The sequence below is a fragment of the Mytilus californianus genome, unplaced genomic scaffold, assembly GCF_021869535.1.
Source record: "Mytilus californianus isolate M0D057914Y unplaced genomic scaffold, xbMytCali1.0.p SCAF_4, whole genome shotgun sequence".
NCBI lineage: Eukaryota > Metazoa > Mollusca > Bivalvia > Mytilida > Mytilidae > Mytilus > Mytilus californianus.
In genome coordinates, this window is record NW_026262690.1 from 58,586,280 (window position 1) to 58,609,526 (window position 23,247).

Below are 23,247 nucleotides of genomic sequence, written 5' to 3' on the forward strand. Positions count from 1 at the left end.
CTTTAAAACAGGTGAACAATGACAGAGGAATACAACTGAGGCCAAGTGCTGGTAATAGCTGACATGGCCAATTACTTCTTTTGTTATATTTGAACAGTGCATCAGCTTGGAAAAGATTAGACAAACATTGATTTCAAAAGGGATCTTTAATTAATAACTTTACTTTTATAAAATTAATAAACGTTAAATACATGATAAAAGCTCTACCATTCTATTGTTAATGATTTTAAAATCATTTAGTTAAACAATTTGATTGAACAATCAATCTTAAATATTTTTTTTATCTTTCAAAACACTTAAATGAAGATTAAATACATGATTCAATTGTTCCTTTTTAAAGGCTTTTTACAGTGAACTAGACTTTAAAAAAAAAAAAAAAAAAATTTATATTTACTTTGTTAACCTTTTCTTTCTCTTTTTTTCTTTCTAGTTTTCTAGTTTTTTTTGGTTTTTTTTCAAGTTTTTTTTTTAAGGGGGGGGGGGGGATGAAAAGGGGGTGCGTATTATACACAACTCCATACTATACACGGCTACATACGGTAGTTATAAACTTGTTTAACAGAGTATAACAAATATTCATCCCATATCATTTATTCATACTAAAAACAATTAACTTTTCACAAGCATAACATGTAAGTGAAAATGTTCAAGTGTTCTTACTCAATGTAAAATTATTCTTAATTTGAACGGATGTCCACTGGGGCAATTTGAATAAGATTGATTAATTTTTTTTCAACTTTCATTGCCACCTATTTCATGCATATTGATTACAGAACTTAAGTCAAAATGTATAACTTTACCTACAATTTTTTGGCTTGATTGTATTACTGGACTGCTGTCCAAATGACATTTACCCAACATCTTTTTACTGTATAAGACAAGGTTACATTGGTAGTTGGTCAAACACAAACACTTTTGAACTATGTTTTAAAGTTTTTGTTATAAAAATGATAAGATATTTAATCTCCATGTATCTATATTTTCTTAAATCCATTGCTGAAGTTTTGTTGTACTCACCTTTTGGTAGTAAATACCTAAACATCATAATTAAAACTGAAAAAAACAAGACAGTTCAAGGTAAGACATAAATGATTATTTAATGAAATTATTAAGTTAGTGAAAAATTGTCATTTAAGAGCAATAACTAATAGAAAAAACTTGTCTGATGGTTTCAGTAATATTGGCATTATTGTAGATCATCATTTTTATTGTAAACATTTTCAATTTGACTATTACCATTTTCAAAGTAGAAGGGAAAACAGGAAAATTGATAAAAATAAATGTGGATAGTGTCCACATGTGGACACAGATGATGCCCCCGCTGCATATCATTTAGTTATAAAGGGACATAACTGAAGAACGGTAAAAGTGACGCTACCCAAATTTGAACTTGATCAGAGTTTTGTGGTAATAAGCATTGTGTGTAAGTCTCATAACATTTGGTTGAAGCTAACTTAAGTAGAGAACAGAAACTAAAAATTCAGCAATTTTTATACGACCGCAAAAAAATTTTGTGGTCGTATATTGGTATGACGTTGGCGTCGTCGTCGTCGTCATCGTCGTCCGGCGTCGTCGTCGTCGTCCGGCGTCGTCGTCCGAATACATATTGGTTTTCGCACTCTAACTTTAGTTTAAGTGAATGGATCTTTTTGAAATTTGACCATAAGGTTAAATACCACAAAAGGAAGGTTGGGATTGATTTTGGGGGTTATGGTACCAACAGTTAAGGAATTAGGGGCCAAAAAGGGGCCAAAAATGAGCATTTTCTAGTTTCCAGACAATAACTGTGGAACGGTGTATGGATCTCTCTGAAATTATACTACAAGTTTCCATACCACAAAGGGATGGTTAGGATTTGCTTTGGGGGGTTATGGCTCAAACCGTTTAGGAATTAGGGGCAAAAAAGGGGGAAAAACAAGGTTGTCCTGGTTAATGGACAAATACTTTAGTACAAAACATAATTTAAAGCAGTGTAAGGGAGATAAATCAAATACATCATTGAAATTATCTCCCTTACACTGCTTTTAAATTATGTATAAAGTAATGGTTAATGAACAATAAAGATAATCTAAAACAGTGTAAGGGAGGTAATCCAAATACAATGTTTTGGTTACTTCCCTTACACTGCTTTTAAATTATGTTTAAAGAAATGCATATTTATAAAGGAAGACCAGTAAAAATATCTGCAAATGTTTTCATCTTTTTTTTTTACAAAAAAATCCATATGAAAGATTTGACACTATATTTTTATTAATTCTATTATAAAATAGATTAAGTTAGCACTATGGTAAATTTAAATGGGTAATTATGGTTGCCAACTCCATTGGAAATTTGAATTGAGATTATGACCATATCTTGAGGGAAAGAATTTTTTTGGGGGAAAAAGGGGGGGGGGATAAAAAGAAATTGTGGGGGGCCAATTTTTTCTCATTTCAGATTTCAGAAATTAAAAAGAATTATTCTTCAAATATTATTTTTTTTTCAAATTTCAAATATTGAAAAATTTCAAGAAGTAATCTTTAATTGCACAGTATGGCGCATTAGATTTGTAAAATCTTTGATCACATTTATTTATTTGTTATGCCCAATCTAACAGTGTATTTAGATTTTTAATTTTGGGTCCAGTTTTCAAATTGGTCTACATTAATGTCCAAAGGGTCCAAAATTAAACTTTGTTTTATTTTAGCAAAAATTGAATATATGAGGTTCTTTGATATGCTGAATCTAAACATGTATTTAGATTTTTGATTTTTGGCCCAGTTTTCAAGTTGGTCCAAATTGGGGTCCAAAATTAAACTTTGTTTGATTTCAACAAAATTTGAATATATGGGGTTCTTTGATATGCTGAATCTAACCATGTATTTAGATTTTTTATTTGTGGACCCCGTTATCTAATTGGTTCATATTGAGGTCAAAAGGGTCCAAAATTAAACTTTGTTTGATTTCATCTAAAATTGAATTCTTGGGGTTCTTTGATTTGCTGAATCTAAACATGTGTTTAGATTTTTGATTATGGGCCCAGTTTTCAAGTTGGTCCAAGATAGGGTCCAGTATTTAAACTTTGTTTGATTTCAACAAAAATTGAATATATGGGGTTCTTTGATATGCTGAATCTAAACATGTATTTAGATTTTTGATTATGGGCCCAGTTTTCAAGTTGGTCCAAATTGGGGTCCAAAATTAAACTTTGTTTGATTTCAACAAAAATTGAATATATGAGGTTCTTTGATATGCTGAATCTAACCATGTATTTAGATTTTTTATTTGTAGGCCCCGCTATCAAATTGGTTCATATTGAGGTCAAAAGGGTCCAAAATTAAACTTTGTTTGATTTCATCGAAAATTGAATTATTGGGGTTCTTTGATATGCCAAATCTAACCGTGTTTTTAGATTTTTAATCTGGGTCCCGTTTTTTAAATTGGTCTTCATTGAGGTCCAAAGGGTCCAAAATTAAACTTAGTTTGATTTTAACAAAAATTGATTTCTTGGGGTTCTTTGATATGCTGAATCTAAACATGTATTTAGATTTTTGATTATGGGCCCAGTTTTCAAGTTGGTCCAAGTTGGGGTCCAAAATTAAACTTTTTTTGATTTCAACAAAAATTGAATATATGGGGTTCTTTGATATGCTGAATCTAACCATGAATTTAGATTTTTTATTTGTAGGCCCCGCTATCAAATTGGTTCATATTGAGGTCAAAAGGGTCCAAAATTAAACTTTGTTTGATTTCATCAAAAATTGAATTATTGGGGTTCTTTGATATTCCAAATCTAACCGTGTATTTAGATTTTTAATTTTAAGTCCCGTTTTTTAAATTGGTCTACATTAAGGTCCAAAGGGTCCAAAATTAAACTTAGTTTGATTTTATCAAAAATTGAATTCTTGGGGTTCTTTGATATGCTGAATCTAAACATGTGTTTAGATTTTTGATTATGGGCCCAGTTTTCAAGTTTGTCCAAGTTGGGGTCCAAAATTAAACTTTGTTTGATTTTAACAAAAATTGAATATATGGGGTTCTTTGATATGCTGAATCTAACCATGTATTTTGATTTTGGACATTGGACCATAATAGGTAAATTAAAAAAATTCAAGTTCTTAGACCACATTCTTTCTGTGTCAGAAACCTATGCTGTGTCAAATATTTAATAACAATCCAAATTCAGAGCTGTATCAAGCTTGAATGTTGTGTCCATACTTGCCCCAACTGTTCAGGGTTCGACCTCTGCGGTCGTATCAAGCTGCGCCCCAGCGAAGCATTTTATTCTATTTGTAAACACGCATAACTCTAGAACGGTTGTGTATAAGTTTTATAACATTTGGTTGAGACAAACTAAAGTAAGAGAACAGAAACGAAAAATTCAACAATTTTTATGTTTATAAAGGGACATAACTCAAGAATGGTAAAAGTGTCGCCACCAAATTTCGTACTTAATTTGTATTATGTAGTAATAAGCATTGTGTATAAGTTTCATAACATTTGGTTGAGGCAAACTAAAGTTAGAAAACGGAAACAAAAAATTTGTACTTGATCTTAGTTTTGTGGTAATGAATATTGTGTATAGGTTTCATAATGTTTGGTTGGGGCAAACTTTAGTTACAGAATGGAAACTAAAAATTTTGCAATCTTTCGATTTATAAAGGGGCATAACTCAATAATGGTTAAAGTGACACTACCCAAATTCAACTTGACCTGTGTTTTATAAGTGGAAGTCAAAATTAAACATTGCATTGTATAAAGCATTGATTGTAGTTGATTCAACTATAATCATGGACAAAGGAAGATAACTCCAATTTAAAAAATTACTTGATATTTAGAAGAAAATAAAAATTTTGCAATTTTTCCATTTATAAAGGGGCATTACTCTAGAACGGTTAAGGTGACGCCACCAAAATTCACAGTTGATCTGTGTTTTGTGGTAATAAGCATTGTGTATAAGTTTCATAACATTTGGTTGAGGCAAACTTAAGTTAGAGAACGGAAAATAAAATTTTTGCAATTTTTCCATTTATAAAGGGGCATAACTCTAGAACGGTTAAAGTGACGCCACCAAAATTCAAAGTTGATCTGTGTTTTGTGGTAATAAGCATTGTGTATAAGTTTCATAACACTTGGCTGAGGCAAACCAAGTTAGAGAACGGAAACCAATTTTGGGACGTACGTACGTACAGACGGACTAGGGTAAAACTTAATGCCCCCGCCGCTACGGCGGGGGTATAAAAATAATTGTTAAATGCAATAACTGTATTAAGTACTCTCTGATTATTTATAATAATGTAACGAAGGTAGAAGGAATCATTTTGTCCTATATATTTTCTATATATATCTAATATGTTTTTTCAAGATATTAATAAATTACTTTCATTTCATCCTTATGTTCTTATTTAGCCAAGGATAACAATGTCAATTGATTGGCAGGAAATAAAAACAGACTATATACAAGATACCCTAATAAAATACATTCAGTCAATGATTGCTTGAAATGTCCAGCAGTTTCAAAGGAGATGTTTTAAAAAGTTTGACCAGACGACAACAAGGGCTGGTTTGGTGTGTGTGTATTCATCAAATAAATCTGTTGAAAAACCCAAGATTTAAAAAAAAAAATTTGGGAGTCTTGTGAAGAAACAAAAATAGAGAGATTTTTACGGTTGGCCAATTAGAATCAAAACATTGACTCTGGCATTTATATTTTTTGTTACAATCAAAGCAAACTTTGACCATCTGTAGCTGATCTTCCATACTTCATGTACAACATTTAAACACGGAGAGGTTGAAATTGACAACGAAAGTAATTCAAAGCTTGAAAGGGTATAGCATTTTGGAGGTGATTGTTATTAGAATAGCTGACATAATATGCTATTCAGGAAAGAAATCAGCTCATTTAAACAACAGGCTCCTAAGAGCCTGAGTAGTTCACCTGGAATTTTTTGTATAGATCTTGCATCAATGATTATTTTGATGTTTAATGTTCCAAATGTGTGTTTAAACATGTTTTTAAAAGATTCTCTCTATTTATCATAGTTTCTATAAAAAAAAATAAAAATGGTTAAAATCCTCTTTCAAGGGCATCAACTCCTATAAGGAATCAACTGACAATTTTAGTCAAGTTGACTTACTTGAAGGTCTTACTTTGCTGAACATTTTTGCTGTTTGAAGTTTCTCTCTATCTATCATAGTTTCTGCAAAAAAACTAAAAATTTAGAAAAAATTATCTTTCAAGGGCAATATCTCCTATAAGGGATCAATTGACAATTTCGGTCATGTTGACTTATTTGTAGGTCTTACTTTGCTTAAAATTTTTGCTGTTTGAAATTTCTGTCTATCTATATATCATATTTTCTATGATAAAACTAAAAACAATGGTAAACAATTATCTTTCAATTGGAATAACTCCTATAAGAGATCAGTTGACAATTTTGGTTACATTGACTTATTTGTAGCTCTTACTTTGCTGAACATGTTTGCTGTTTGAAATTTCTGTCTATCTATCATAGTTTCTGTAAAAAAACTTAAACATTTAATAAAAATATTCTTTCAAGGGCAATAACTCCTATAAGGGATCAATTGAAGAATTCCATTCTAAAACTTAATGGTAGATCTTACTTTGCTGAACATTTTTGCAGTTTAAAATTTCTCTATAATTGTTTTCAAGATAACAATCAAAAACAATCAAAAACTGAGAAATTTCATGATTATTACAATTTCAGGGGCAATAACTCCAAATTGGGTCGTCTGATTAGTCTGGAATTTTCCTCACTTATAGATCATGACTTGGTTATCAATTTTCCCCCATTTAGTTTTGCTCAAACTGTTTTTTTTTTTAGATATAAGCCAAAAACTGCATTTTACCCCTATGTTGAACTTTCTGCCATGTTAATGTTTGTTGGCTGACCAGAATAAAAAACACGAACTTTATACTAGATACCATAAGGATCATTCACCCCAATTTTGTTTGAAATTGGCTCAGTGGCTTCAGAGAAGATCTTTGATCAAGGTTATAACGACGTGGATGGATCCCAAGTGATGGCAATAGCTCACATGGCCCTATGGGGAAGGTGAGCTAAAAAAATGTGACAGACTTTAAAAGTTGAGTAACTTACCAATGGTAATAAACAATAAAATTAGAATACCAGTTAAGGCTGAAGGTGAAAATGACCCTGAAAGTAAAATGAAAATGAATAAGATATAAATAGATTATTTGTGTTTCTGCACTGTTCATGATATTGCTTTTTGAAACCTGCTTGGAGGTACAGATGCTGTTATGGGCAAAGTCAAAATAAATGGTCCAAATTTTAAATTTTTGACCAAATTTCAACATTGTTTCAGTGCATTTTCTTTTGTTGTATCTTGATACATATACATTTAAGTTAATAAATCCAAAAGGATATAAAAAAGTATAAAGAAATAAAAAAGTTCTGAAACTTTATTGACATAAACCAATAAACAAAATTTAAATCAAGTATACATTTTTGGAATATGATTTCAGACAAACAATATCAAGTATTTATGTTTTTGGCTTTTTTTGGTATCAATTCATTTAAAATTGATTGAAAAAGTTTTGATTAAAACATAAATCATCAATTAGTTGATAAAAAAACTTCTCCATATCAAAATGAACCCTTTTTCAAATTCACCGAGGAAAAAAAACTGATTGATAAATCTTTCAATAAAGAAGATATATCAAAAAGAAAATACATCCAATTTCCTCTGTTTTTGTTGCACTCCTGACATATTATACACCAAACAAAAAATACAGAAGTTAGAACAAAATACTCATGATTTTTAAAAATTTGTAATCATTGCTGATTTATAAAGACCTAAATCTGTCATTTCAATGTTATTTCTATTTTAACTTATGCATCTTATGCACTTCAGATCATATTTAAATTGATTTCTCTGACACATTATTATTAAAATGAGGTTAAGTTACCAAACTATGAACTAAATTCTATTAAATATTTAGCAGAATTGTTGTTTGACAACTTATAAAGAGATCTGCAATCTTCAAAGTTTTTCTGAACTATGATTCTTTTTTAAATTATTACCTATATAAGGAACTTTATTTCTCCTATTCTGTTGCACTCCTGACACTCATTATATATCATATCAAAACAGTTATACATCATCAAAATAGCCCATGATTTCTAGATGAAGTGTATATACCTTTCAGATTTAACGTTTTAATTTCATTTAAACAATATTTTTGAACTTTTTCATATCTATTACTTATTGTATAAAGAAGTTCAAGTCTCATCACATTACGCTACTATTTTTTTTTAAATGGCAGTCTTTGCTGTTTTAGAATGGGCTGAATTTTGTGGCTTGATGTGTAGAATATTACTATAAAATATCTTTGGGAAATCTCAAGTATTAAAAAAATGACGGTAAAAAAAGATGCCAAAATTGTCAGGAGTGCAACACTTTTTTGTGACATTTTGAAAAAATACTTTTTTTTAAAGACACAGCAAATTGTTGTCTGAAGATATGTGCCTTAAATTCTTATTTGTTTTACAACTATTATGTCTTAGTGATGATTTAAGCTCAGAATGAAGCTTTTCCATTAAACCATTTTGATACAGATGTGTTTGAAAAAAAGTAGTGCCCTGTCAGGAGTGTGACACAAAAATTAGTACAACTGAGGAATAGAATGATTTTTGAATATATGAATCACACTTAAACATAAACAAAAGTCAATCTGTAAAAAAGATATGTCCTTTCCAGAATAAATACTTTATTAACCTGATTATTGATATAAATAATATGAGATAGTCAAGTAAAAAAGGCTTCCCTATAAATGTCAGGAGTGCAACTTTGAAGTTTAAAGACTCACACTTAATAAATACAAAAGCCAACATATTGTTCTGTTTTATTTTTCAAAAGATACTATACTAGATACAAGATTGCACCCAAAGAGTAGCCTGATAGACAAGGAATTTATCTTTTTGCACCATTTCTTTGATGTCAGGAGTGCAACAGTTTTAAAATGTTATTTTCTTGGACTTATATTTTAAGATAATATCAGCTCCTTATGACTTATTTGCCTTCAAATATGTTTTCTTACTATTTAGGCTACATGTATGAGTTATAATAAATTCCTAAAGGTGAATTTCAAAGCAGGACTTTGATCCAAAAATTATTGTTTGTCACAAGCAATTATATCTGAATGATGAATTTTTATATAATTTTTGAATTTAGGAAACTAATTGTCATAAACTGTGTCTTTTGATAAGAAAATAACCATATTTCAATTTAAAAGTTTTATAATGGTTTCATGTCATGCATGTAATACTAATCAAATTATTATAATTGTTATAACAAACAATTAATTGTGTTGAACTCCTGACATGAATTTTCCATAACAAGCAGTTTTGCACATTTTGAGTTCAATTTTTATGATCCAACCTTTGAATGAATGAAAGATGTGAAAGATGGTTGTGAAACTGAACTATATGGCGTTCATTATCACTGAACTAGTATATATATTTGTTTAGGGGCCAGCTGAAGGACCAGGCCTCTACAATAACTTTTTTTTCAACTTGTCCAGTAGGACAAGTACATACCAAAACTTACTTGTCCGAATGAAATTGTAACTTGTCCAAAAAAATCTTAATAATAACCTTTTTTGCATTTTAAGTTGATTCAAGGAACAAAATGAATTAAAACAATAGAACAGAATTTATTTATATCTTTTGAAATACTATTCAAAAATATGAGTCGAATACAACTGAATCTAGTCATGTCACAGAACTTAGGTTCTACATGTAGTTCGTCAATGCCAAAGTCTCATCAGATTCTGCACATGAGGCACCGTCTGATAGGGCTGTCAATGTACACTCATTGGATTTGTATCCTGGTTTTTTAAAGTTGAAAAAAGTTTATTCAAATGCAATCAATAAAAAAAGATGAGGTATGATTGCCAATGAGACAACTCTCTGCAAGAGACCAAATGACACAGAAATTAACAACTATAGGTCACCGTATTGCAAGTATTGTTTTTTTTTTTCTACATATGATCAAATATGATTTTGTGAATTTAATCGTAAATAATTTTTCATTTTTATCTAAAAAATATTTTTGTTAAAAAAATTACCGGTATGTTATTTATTATAAAAAAAACAGAATAAGGTAGGAAAACGAGGTACTGATTTGTCTTGGTCCCGAAATGTCTCCTGCGTTGCCAAACTGTCTATTAATCATGTCTATTAAATATGTCTCCTATGGTGCCAAACTGTCTATTAAACATGTTAAACTTGGAGCCGAATCGTTTCTGAGCTTGTGACGAACTGTCTTGTAAAGTTACCTTATCTCCAAAGCGCATCGCTGATTCGGATCAGTAAGACTGGTTTCCGAGAATAGTAGGCATTTTACCTGTTAAAAAGTACCTGACAAAGAACCAGTTTTAAATTATCGATTGCAAGTAAACATGTCTTGTTTTCATCATCTTTTCTTGTTTTTTGTTTATAATTACTTTGTTCATCAAAGTTGGATTAAATTTATTTTCTGCAGAATAATTTTACTTGTCCCGTCGGACAAGCTTGATATAGTTTTTACTTGTCCGACCCTTTTTCCCTCTGGTACCGGACAATCGGACAAGCGTTATTGTCGAGCCCTGAGGACGCCTCCGGGTGCGGGAATTTCTCGCTGCATTGAAGACCTGTTGGTGACCTTCTGCTGTTGTCTGTTCTATGGTCGGGTTGTTGTCTCTTTGACACATTCCCCATTTCCATTCTCAATTTTATTTAGAAGAAAATCAGACAGGCTAAGTGCATACAAACACACCATCAAAGTCAACAACAACTTCAACTTTGATGAGCAGAAAATTGAGAAAAACTCTGAAAGAAGATCCACCTAAAGGACACACTAGACAAATATAAGCAAAGAAAACAAAACAATGTAAAATTAAATTACAAAGACTTAGACCTGAAGACAAAAACACAGATGGAGAAAATGAAAAAAACAAAACAGAGATTGGCAACAGAAGAGAAGAAGAAAATTGACACAAGCCAAAAAAGTTGCAAACCAACAGAAAAATGTCCAGTCGAGAAGCAAAAGTACTGGTGCAGATACACTTTCTAGAAAAATCAGAAAGAGAAGACAAAGTATAAGGAAAATTCTTCCTTCTTCAACCCAAACCTTGGCCTAAAACAATTGAATACATTATATCCACAGCTACACCAAGGCAGTAGTTGTAAGAAATAATCAGTACTGATGGAAGTGTGCAAGAAATTGATGGGTGCCTAAGTGGAGAGTTGAGAGACCCTTATAGATCTTGACACTGTTGAAAAGAAACTGGCTTTTTCAAAAGGAAAAGAAGGCTACCTGAAAAGTTTAGAACTAAGGGACTATTTGAAAATGCCATTTTCTTTTCAACAGTTTTCAGATCTTTGAGGGGTTCCTCAACTTTGTTTATACTTCAACATGTTCAAGACACATCAATTTCTTGCACACAGCTGCAATCAGTTCGCATTAACTCTGACAACCACCTTGGTGTAGCTGTGCATGGATATGATGTGCTTAATTATTTTAGCCCACGGTTTGGGATGGTCAGGAAGATAATGTCTTATTCTTTTACTTCTCTTTCTGATTTTTCTAGGTATTGTAACTGCATCTGTACTTCTGCTACTTGACTGGACAATTTTCTGCTGGTTTGCAACTTTTTTTAGCTTGTGTCAATTTTCTTCTTCTTTTCTGTTGCCACTTTCTCTGTTTTGTTTTCATTTTCTCATATGTGTTTTTAATTCTGGTCTATGTCTTTTGAATTTAGTTTTACATTATTTTGTTTTCTTTGTACTTTCTTTGTTTATATTTGTCTAGTTTGTCCTTCAGATTTGGATCTTCTTTCAGTGTTTTTCTCAATTTTCTACTTCTCAAAGTTGAAGTTGTTGTTGACTTTGATGGTGTGTTTGTATGCACGTAGCCTGTCTGATTTTCTTCTAAAGTTCAGTTTCACAACCATCTTTCCCATCTTTCATTCATTCAAAGGTTGGATCATAAAAATTGAACTCAAAATGTGCAAAACTGCTTGTTATGGTAAATTCATGTCAGGAGTGCTACAAAATTAATTGTTTGTTATAACAATTATAATAATTTAATTAGTATTACATGAAACCATTATAAAACTTTTAAATTGAAATATGGTTATTTCTTATCAAAAGACAAAGTTTAAGACAATAAGCTTCCATAACTTGAAAATAATATGAAAATTCATCATTCAGATATTTTTGCTTGTGACAAAAAATAATTCTTGGATCAAAGTCCTGCTTTGAAATTCACCTTTAGGAATTTATTATAACTCATACATGTAGCCTAAATAGTTAGAAAACATGTTTAGATGCAAATAAGTCATAAGGAGCTGATATTATCTTAAAATATAAGTCCAAGAAAATAACATTTTAAAACTGTTGCACTCCTGACATCAAAGAAATGGATCAAAAAGATAAATTCCTTGTTTATCAGGCTACTCTTTGGGTGCAATCTTGTATCTAGTATAGTATCTTTTGAAAAATAAAACAGAACAATATGTTGGCTTTTGTATTTATTAAGTGTGAGTCTTTAAACTTCAAAGTTGCACTCCTGACACTCATAGGGAGGCCTTATTTACTTGACTCTCGCACATTATTTATACCAATAATCAGGTAAATGAAGTATTCATTCTAGAAAGGACAAATTTGTTTTACAGGATTGACTTTTGTTTATGTTTAGGTGTGATTCATTTATCAAAAAATCATTCTATTCCTCATTAGCACTAATTTATGTGTTGCACTCCTGACAGGGCACTACTTTTTTTCAAAACACATCTGTATCAAAATGGTTTAATGGAAAAGCTTCACTCTAAGCTAAAATCATCACTAAGACATAATAGTTGTAAAGCAAATTAGAATTTAAGGCACATACCTCCATGCAACAATTTACTGTGTCTTTAAAAAAAAGTATTTTTTCAAAATGTCACAAAAAAGTGTTGCACTCCTGACAATTTTGGCATCTTTTTTTAACATCATTTTTTTAATACTTGAGATTTCCCAAAGATATTTTGCAGGAATATTCTACACATCAAGCCACATCATTTGAAATTACTTTATTCAATCAAATGATCAGTATGATTGATAAATATTGCTTTATATGCAGGGAACCATTTATTTTGACTTTGCCCTTATTAGAGATTTACAATAAGTGTATGACTTCGACACAAATCTGAATACGAATAATAAAGAGCTGCACCGTGAGCGCATGATACACCCGTCGCTTTTTCAACGAAAAAAGTTCCTTAACTTCTCAATGTCATATCAGAAATGTATAAAAAAAAACTAAAGGGAGCTTATTTTAATAAATATAAACCAGTCACCAAAGATTCATGAAAACTGCTCAAAGCATTTGTGAGTTATTGTCTAAAAACTAGAAAATCCCCCTTTTTTATGAATAAAATCCCATAACTCAGAAACGTAAAATCTAAAATTTATATACATTGAAAGGGAGCTAACGTCAATAGATATAAACTATTCACCAAAGTTTCATGCAAATTGGTTCAAATGATTTTGAGTTATTGTCCGACATGTTGATGACGGACCTACGGACAGACGGACAGAGGGACTGACGGACAGAAAACGGTATACCATAAAACGTCATGTAAACGGGCGTATAAAATTAAGACAGGACAAATATGGCTGCCATACTAAAACAATAAAAACATTGTATATTCTTTTATTATTTTCTTTATTTGGCGATTTAACAATAGTACAATAAACTTCAACTATGACTTTAAGTTTACCTCCAAAGTGTTTTTTTAGCATATAAGTTCGCCAATTAAATCTTAAACGGAGACTCAGTATTTCATTATGAGTCTATTGAGTTTTCTACATTATCTCAATAATAACGGTTTGAAAACATAGTTTGTTTAGAAAATCAAAGAAATGCATTTACCTATTAATCATAGGGGTCAATATCCCTAAGCCACCTAAAATTGTGGAACTAATAAAATGAGCAGGGCGCAGCTTCATATGACCGCAGAGGTGGAACCCTGAACAGTTGGAGCATGTATGGACACTACATTTAAGCTTGATACAGCTCTGAATTTGGATTGTGATTAAATATTTGACACAGCATAGGTTTTTGACACATACTGAATGTGGTCAAAGAACTGAAAAATTTGTAAAAGGACTTTTACATATTATGGTCCAATATGAAAAATCTAATTACAAGGTTAGATTCAGCTTATCCAAATACACCAAGAATTAAATTTATTTATTTATTTATGGACAAAATAAGGTAAGTTTCTAAAGGGGTTTGCCCCATAAAAAAAAAGATATATATCAACCTATGCCAACATTTGAAAATATATATTCAACCTATGGCTACAAACAAAATACAATGGGTGTTGTTATAACAATCGATAATTGATAACAGGTAAAATACAGTCCCTTTTTAAAGCGTTAAAATTACTCCTTTTATAGAATTAGAAACATGTTAAATATTTGCAAAAATATGTTGTATTAAATATGACATTTGAAAATATTAGACAAAAATACACTTCTGTATTGTAAGATACTTGCAAAATTTTGTAAATATGAAATTAAAGAAAGAAAAAAACTAGAGGCTCTAAAGAGCATGTGTCGCTCACCTTGGTCTATATGCATATTCAACAAAGGACACTCTCCAACATTGTAGATGAGAGAATTCATGAAAAATCTCTGTTTTGTTGATCTTGTATTGCTGATCATTTAGTCTGTTTAGTTTCTCTCTATCTTCTTTAGTTTTGCTCAAATCACAAAAGAAGGTAAAAAAAAAATCCTCATTTAAGGGCAATCACTCCTCTAAAGAGTGACAGTCTACTAACTATATCGGCAAAATTTGACTTGTTAGTAGATCTTGTCTTGCTGATCATTTCTTCTTTTTTAAGTTTTATATATCAATTATAATTTATAAGATATAAGGCAAAAACGCAGAAAATTGGTAAAAATCGTCTTCAAAAGGCAATAACTCTAATAAGGAGTCGACTGCAATTTCAACTATTAGACTTATTTGTAGAACTTGTCTTGCTGATCATTTTTGCAATTTAAAGTTTCTCTCTATCTATTATAGTTTTCAAGATAATAGGCAAAAAATGAAAATAAATGGTAACATTTGTCATTTAAGGGCAATAACTCCTATAAGTCGTCTGACAGTTTTGACGTATACGGACAATTGCTTGAGCTCAACATTCTGAACATTTCTGCCCTGTCAGATTTTCTCTATTAATAACGGTTTTCAAAATAATAGACAAAACTTGCCTTTACCCCTATGTTCTATTTTAGTCATGTTGGCCATCTTAACTGGCAGTCGGGGTCGTCGGACACATTTTTTAAAACTAGATACCCCAATGATGATTGTGGCCAAGTTTGGTTAAATTTGGCAAAGTAGTTTTCAGGAGAAGATTTTTGAAAAAGTTAACAGACGATGACGGACGACAGACACCAAGTGATGAGAAAAGCTCACTTGGCCCTTTGGGAAGGAACATGAGTAAAAAAGTTACAAAAATTACAAAAATTAAGTAAAAAAACAACATTTTATTTGTAAATATTTATTTGGACAAATATATATAAGATTTGTTCACTTATGACATGTTGCTCAGTCTCCAAGATAAAAAGTGATTTAAATCTATTCATGTTCTATATCTAAATTTAAATTATGTTTTGAAAAGTTGCTGATTATTTTTTGGTAATTATATTTATATTTATACAAATTGACTTTAACTAGTTGTGACAGAGCTCTTTAATTTAGTATGAATCAACTTATTAGAAACAGTATTACCTGTTGAATCTTACAAATATTTAAAAAAGAATAGCATACTCATATTTTTTTGTCAATGAAGTGATCCAGTGCAAAACCCAACATACAGAGAATTACAATTTGCTAAGCACATATGGGTAGCGGCATACTTAAACAAGAGTGCACACACTGAAATGTCTCGCCTACTATATTGACCATTGATTTTATGTTGATAGTCCTAAATATAATGTTTTACTACAAGTTTCACATTTACATTTATGATCCAAGAAAATGAGGTCAAGGTCAGATAAACCAAGCCTGAAATACATGTACACCTTTAATACAATCATTCCATACACGGAAAATAGATGACCTATTGCTTATAGTATTAAAGAAACAGACCAAACCATGGAAATTCTATATTGACCAATGAACCATGAAAATGAGGTCAAGGTCAGATGAACCCTGCCAGACAGACATGTACAATTTAAAATCAATCCATGCATCAAATATAGTTGACCTATTGCTTATAGTATCTAAGAAACAAAATTAACCAGGAAAACTGAACATTGACCAATGAACCATGAAAATGAGGTGAAGGTCAGATGATACCTGCCAGACAGATATATACGCCTTACAATCATTCCATACACCAAATATAGTTGACCTATTGCTTAAAGTTTAAGAAAAACAGACCAAAACACAAAAACTTAACATTGACCAATAAACCATGAAAATGAGGTCAAGGTCAAATAAAACCTGCCAGACTGACATGATGTAGTAAAATATTTCCATACACCAAATAAATTTGACCTAATGCATACAGTATTAGAAAAACAGACCAAAACCCAAAGACTTAACATTAAGCAATTAACCATAAAAATGAGGTCAAGGTCAAACAAAACCTGCCAGACTGACATGTACAATGTAAAATATTTCCATACACCAAATAAAGTTGCATACAGTATTATAAAAACCGACCAAAACACAACAAGAGTGGACACGCTGAAATGTCTCGCCTTCTTTACTAATCATTGATATTATGTTGATAGTCCTAAATATAAAGCTTTCTTACAACTGTCACATAAACTTAACATTAACCAAGAAAAATAAACATTGACCAATGAACCATGGAAATGAGGTCAAGGTCAGATGAACCATGCCAGGTAGGCATGTACAGCTAACAATTCTTCCATACAACAAATATAGTTGACCTATTGCTTATAGTTTAAGAAAAACAGACCAACACACAAAAACTTAACACTGAGCAATGAACTGTGAAAATGAGGTCAAGGTCAAATAAAAACTGCGTGACTGACATAAAGATCATAAAATATTTCCATACACCAAATATAGTTGACCTATTGCATATAGTATTAGAAAAAAAGACCAAAACTCAAAATCTTAACTTTGACCACTGAACCATGAAAATGAGGTCAAGGTCAAATGACACCTGCCAGCTAGACATGTACACCTTACAATCATTCCATACACCAAATATAGTTGACCTATTGCTAAAAGTGTAAGAAAAACAGACCAAAACACAAAAACGTAACATAAGCAATGAACCATGTAAATGAGGTCAAGGTCAAATAAAACCTGCCAGACTGACATGTACATCATTAAATATTTCCATACACCAAATATAGTTGACCTACTGCATACAGTATTAGGAAAACAGACCAAAACACAAAAACTTAACATTTAGCAATGAACCTTGAAAATGAGGTCGAGGTCAAATAAAACATGCCAGACTGACATGTACATTGTAAAATATTTCCATACACCAAATACAGTTGACCTACTGCATACAGTATTAGAAAAACAAACCAAAACACAAAAACTTAACATTGAGCAATGAACCGTGAAAATGAGGTCAAGGTCAAATAAAACTTGCCAGACTGACATGAACATCGTACAATATTTCCATACACCAAATACAGTTGACCTATTGCATACAGTATAAGAAAAACAGACCAAAACACAAAAACTAAACTATGACCACTGAACCATGAAAATGAGGTCAAGGTCAGATGACACCTGCCAGTTGGACATTTACCCCTTACTTTCATTACATACACCAAATATAGTAGACCTATTGCTTATAGTATCTCAGATATGGACTTGACCACGAAAACTTAACCTTGTTCACTGATCCATGAAATGAGGTCGAGGTCAAGTGAAAACTATCTGACGGGCATGAGGACCTTGCAAGGTACGCACATACCAAATATAGTTATCCTATTACTTATAATAAGAGAAAATTTAACATTCCAAAAAATCTGAACTTTTTTTTCAAGTTGTCGCTGAACCATGAAAATGAGGTCAAGGACATTGGACATGTGACTGACGGAAACTTCGTAACATGAGGTATCTATATACAAAGTATGAAGCATCCAGGTCTTCCACCTTCTAAAATATAAAGCTTTTAAGAAGTTAGCTAACGCCGCCGCCGCCGGATCACTATCCCTATGTCGAGCTTTCTGCGACTTTTGTCGCAGGCTCGACAAAAACTTAACATTGAGCAATGAACCATGAAAATGAGATCAAGGTCAAATAAAACCTGCCAGACTGACATGTAAATCGTAAAATATTTCCATACACCAAATATAGTTGACCTATTCCATACAAAACAGACCAAAACACAAAAACTTAACTTTTACCACTGAACCATGATAATGTTGTCAAGGTCAGATGACACCTGCCAGTTGGACTTGTACACCTTACAATCATTACATACACCAAATATAGTAGACCTATTGCTTATAGTATCTGAGATATGGACTTGACCATGAAAACTTAACCTTGTTCACTGATCCATGAAATGAGGTCGAGGTCAAGTGAAAACTGTCTGACAGGCATGAGGACCTTGCAAGGTATGCACATACCAAATATAGTTATCCTATTACTCATAATAGAGATTTCCAATAAAATGACATTACTCGACATAACAAACCTATCTTACCGTATCTCGGCCTATTGTATTGAAATATGACGGAGGGGAGCATAGACTGCATGAATTTTGACTCGTTGAATTCACACACTTTATTAGAATAGATGCTATTTAAAAATTAGCACAAACTACTATTTTAATTCTTTACATATTTTGTTATTAATTTTGGGATGATTTAATTGACCACAACCTTTGAAGGGAATAACTAATTACAGTTACCAGTAATCCAATGCACTGATCATTACTTCGTCATTTCACTTGACCCATATATTTATCCCTCAACCGATAAATTCTTAAAGCTACTAAATCAAAATTAAGTTTGAAAAAATAAAAATAATGGAATCTGAAGAGAGATGATATTCTCATTTTTGATTTAAAAGTTATAAAATTAAAACAAGATTTTCAAACACGCCGGAATTTAAAAGGTGTACCCGACTTGCTTCTTATTCTTTTTTTAGCATACTTCTATAATTTATTTCAAGATACTTTTGTCAAAGGTAAAGATTCAGATCACTGATGCATCTTTCTGATAGTACCTTGCCACCTTTTGGTAGAATCTTATCAAATGGAATTTATGAGGACGCATCTTCAAGACAAAATATGATTACACTTTACTAAATCAGTTGATTTTTTTTTATATCTTGTCTTTAGTTATAATGATGCATGGATTCTAGGAAGAGCCCATACAAACTTGTGTGTAATTTAACGTCATTGCTCTTAAATTGTTTTTTTCCTTAAATGTTTGGCGTTTAACTTATACAAATACTATGAAAAACTGACATGTACGGAATATTTGATTGTCATAACTGTCTCTTTGGTCGTGCGCTCGCCTCGACAGTAACCCCTCAAAGGTGATCGGGGGAATAGAAATATGGTCACTATTCTTGTTCTGATGGGCAGTAAAACCATTGCCAAAGTGGGGAGTTCGTTTGGTTGTGCAGGATGTACAAGTACGTAGTCCCTTCCGGTCAGAGTGGGGATGTTAAATCCGATGCCTCTTGTAGAGAGAATGCCATGCTCTCTAGACGTTAATTATGCATTATATATTTGCCACTGGACGTTAAATGATTTGAATCTTGGGTGTCAAAGCCTCACCTTGGTTCAAAGACATCAATGCCAATAGGGAGTGGACGGTTAATTGAAAATATGAATCGCAAAATAGGTGTAGGTGATCAGACTCTTGATAGGCCACACACTGGCAAAAAGATCCTGTCTATGAAAAGTCCAGATTTGAGGAATTTTATCATGAAATAATATTTCTAGTGCGCATTCACTACAAAAGTTAAAAAGTCTGAAAAGACCAATTTTTGTCTGAATTTGCATGAATTTTTACTCAGCATTCTTTCTTTGTCTGAATTATTTTTCAAAATTCTTAACATATTATGAATTTGTCTAATAAGGTTCTTGATTTTTCTTGACAAACGTCTTGACAGTATTAAAATTGTCTAAAAATTTCTCAACACTTTCTGTATCATCTGATAAGAGTCTTGATTAGTCTCGACCAATTCTTGCCTGTTTTAAATTTGTCTAGATCAGTCTTGACATATTCTTGACATTCTTAATAATGTCTGAATATGTCTTGACATATTCTTGACATTCTTAATAATGTCTGAATATGTCTTGACACATTCTTGACACTCTTAAAGCTGTCTGAATATATCTCGACACATTCTTGGCGGTCTTAAAGATGTCTTGACACTATCTCAACAGTATAAATTTCGCTTGAATTGTGTATAGACACATCCTGCACTGTTTAAACACTTTCTTTTGCTGTTATATACTCATTTTTATTATTGCTAAACTAAACTTAAAAGAATCAAGGATTTGTATAGTAAGATACCCTTTGGGTGCACCTATGTGGAAAACCCTGAATGACCCCCCATGTAGTTTAATTTTGATTTATTTTTTATTAAATGTTTAATTAAATTGTTTTCACTTGGAATATATGTCGAAGCTACTGACAAACAGCATTTGAGATTTTTGCCGGTCTCTAGAAACACCGCAAAGGACCTCCTTTGAGCACAAAGGAGCACAAAGGACCACAAAGGAGTATGATAAGTGCACAAAGGACCTGAAATTGTTTATTAAATGGGGGGAAAGGCATTTCTCACGAAAAAAATATTAATTTTTATTAAAATACTCGAGTTAAATCGGTATAAAGTTGAAGATTTACGAAACTGTGTTCCGTAACCGGTACGGATATGCATAAGATTACGGCCATTTTCGATAAGATGTTAGTATACCTATAATTATATATTGAAAAGTATTGAGAAAACATGAACATATAAATAAAGACTGGACATTAAACCGGAGAGAAAAAATTAAGCTAACACTGTTTGTAAAGATTTCAATTTCACAATTAATAAGTTTTGTATAATGAGCACTTGATTGCGCTTGGGATGAACAAAGCGTTTAATATTCTTTACAGTTAATTATCACCGTTCAAAGACCGTCTTTAAAAACAATAACATTGTTGAAAAAACAATTATATGTATTAATATATTAAAAAAAACAAAAAAAACTTCAGACATATGCAAAATATACAAGTTTTCTAAATATAGATCTTACAAGCGTCGATCAAGGACGTCTTCTATTGAAGTTAAAAAGATGAGAAATATAAACCATTTTACTCAAAATTTTATCAGATAAAATAATATAAAATAAGAGAGTTCTTCACTGAAACATTCAAAGCTATACAAATTCAACATGAATCACTCTCAATACAACTACGTGTCAATAGATATAAGAAGATGTGGTATGAGTGCCAATGAGACAACTCTCCATCCAAGTCAAAATTTATAAAAGTAAACCATTATAGGTCACAGTACGGTCTTCAACACGGAGCGTTGGCTCACACAGAACAGTAAGCTATAAAGGGCCCCAAAAATTACTAGTGTAAAACCATTCAAACGGGAAAACCAACAGTCTAATCTATATAAAAAAATGAGAAACGAGAAACACTTATGAACCACATCAACAAACGACAACTACTGAACATCAGATTCCTGACTTAGGACAGGTGCAAACAAATGCAGCGGGTTTAAACATTTTAATGGTACCAAACCTTCACCCTTTTTCTGAAACAATAGTGTAACATCACAACATAGAAAGACACACTATAAAATATCAACTGAAATAGCTTAACTCAATCAAAGGACATATTAACACCATTGAACATACACTGAACAAATAAATTTGACCTATGATACAATGTAAATACAAAATAAATAAACTAAGGGAAGAATAATAAAAGTAACATGTTATATCGGTATGAAATGTTAAACAATTAAAGAAAAACAATATGCTCGAACAAAAATATCAGCCATTTGCAATAACTTTAAACACAGGTAAATGAAAATAAATTTATTGGAAAATAAAAACATTTTTGTCAGCAAGTTCAGATAATCATTGAGGATTAAGTAATATCTACTGTGTAGTAATTTTATCTGGGGATTAGCCATCTGGGGTCTAGGGCTGTATTGTACATCATGAGTGTAGAAACTTTATCTCCTGCCTGAGGCCAATGTATGCTATGGTCAAATAAGGAAGTGGATTAGCCAGTTATTGGGAGGGACAATTAAGATCAGATTATTGCATGAACTTGGACATGCAGTCATTCAGCTAATTTCTCTGAAAGAAGAAACATCTTTTATTTGAAACTTGGAAAATATTTTGTAACTTTTTGCAAAAATCGCTGTGTATAGCTGAAGCTGAAATTGTGAGGTTGTAGTTGTTTTTTCGAAAAAGGAGGTTACTTATTGTATGCAGATTTGTGTGTGAGATTCAGAGAGCTGACTGCATTTAAAGACTTTGCCAGAGCTGATTTCCAACTACTTGTTAAATTCCAAAGATCTGAGGAAGGTCCATCTTTGTTGAAAGTACAGCTATATTTCAGGTAAAAGCGAACCTTAAATTATTTTATTTATAATTTCAATTTTTGCCTTTGAACCATGGTCAGACGTGCATTAATTTTTGGTCACTCTTTTATTCATAGATTGGAATCATTTGTGTTTAAAAATGGCTATCAGGGATGGTTTAATTTGGGGTTTGATGGTACAGACATTCAAGTAGAATATTTCGGTTTGGGTGGAAGTACGATTCGTCCGGGCCCAAAATGCGTTCAAAGGCAAGAATTTATCAAAATTATTGATGATTATAAGCCTCATTGTGTTTTTCTTCAAATTGGCGGCAATGATTTATCCGCTGAATCAAATCCCGCTAGATTAGCAAGAGATATAATAGTTTTTGCCGATTACATAATCAAATGCTATAATGTTCGTCACGTGATTATAGGTCAGTTGCTCCCAAGATACTCCGGGGGTTTGAAAGACAATTATAATAACAAAGTTATAGAGATAAACAAAGAGCTACGAAAAAATGTATATCAACGTTGTGATATTAGCTACTGGCAGCACAGGGGTTTTTGGAAAAACACTCGGGCACTGTTATCAAATGACAAGGTGCATTTAAACGCTATAGGTATGGTCAAATATGCCAAGAGTATTCGTGCAGCTGTAGGTAGTCCAGCTCGAAATTAAATAGTTATTTTATCA

General features: G+C 31.7%; 1 protein-coding gene across 1 annotated transcript in view; it reads right to left on the bottom strand.

Moving 5' to 3' along the window:
- Nucleotides 1-355: 355 nt before the first annotated feature.
- The window catches only part of LOC127736989 (uncharacterized), a 175,980-nt gene continuing 153,088 nt past the window's right edge, over nt 356-23,247 (bottom strand). Inside the window, exons 6-8 of the mRNA XM_052247545.1 lie at nt 7,101-7,157; nt 1,018-1,053; nt 356-360 (exon numbers count right to left, since the gene is read on the bottom strand). Of these exons, the coding sequence (XP_052103505.1) occupies nt 356-360; nt 1,018-1,053; nt 7,101-7,157 (98 nt within the window). The remainder of the gene's footprint in view (nt 361-1,017; nt 1,054-7,100; nt 7,158-23,247) is intronic.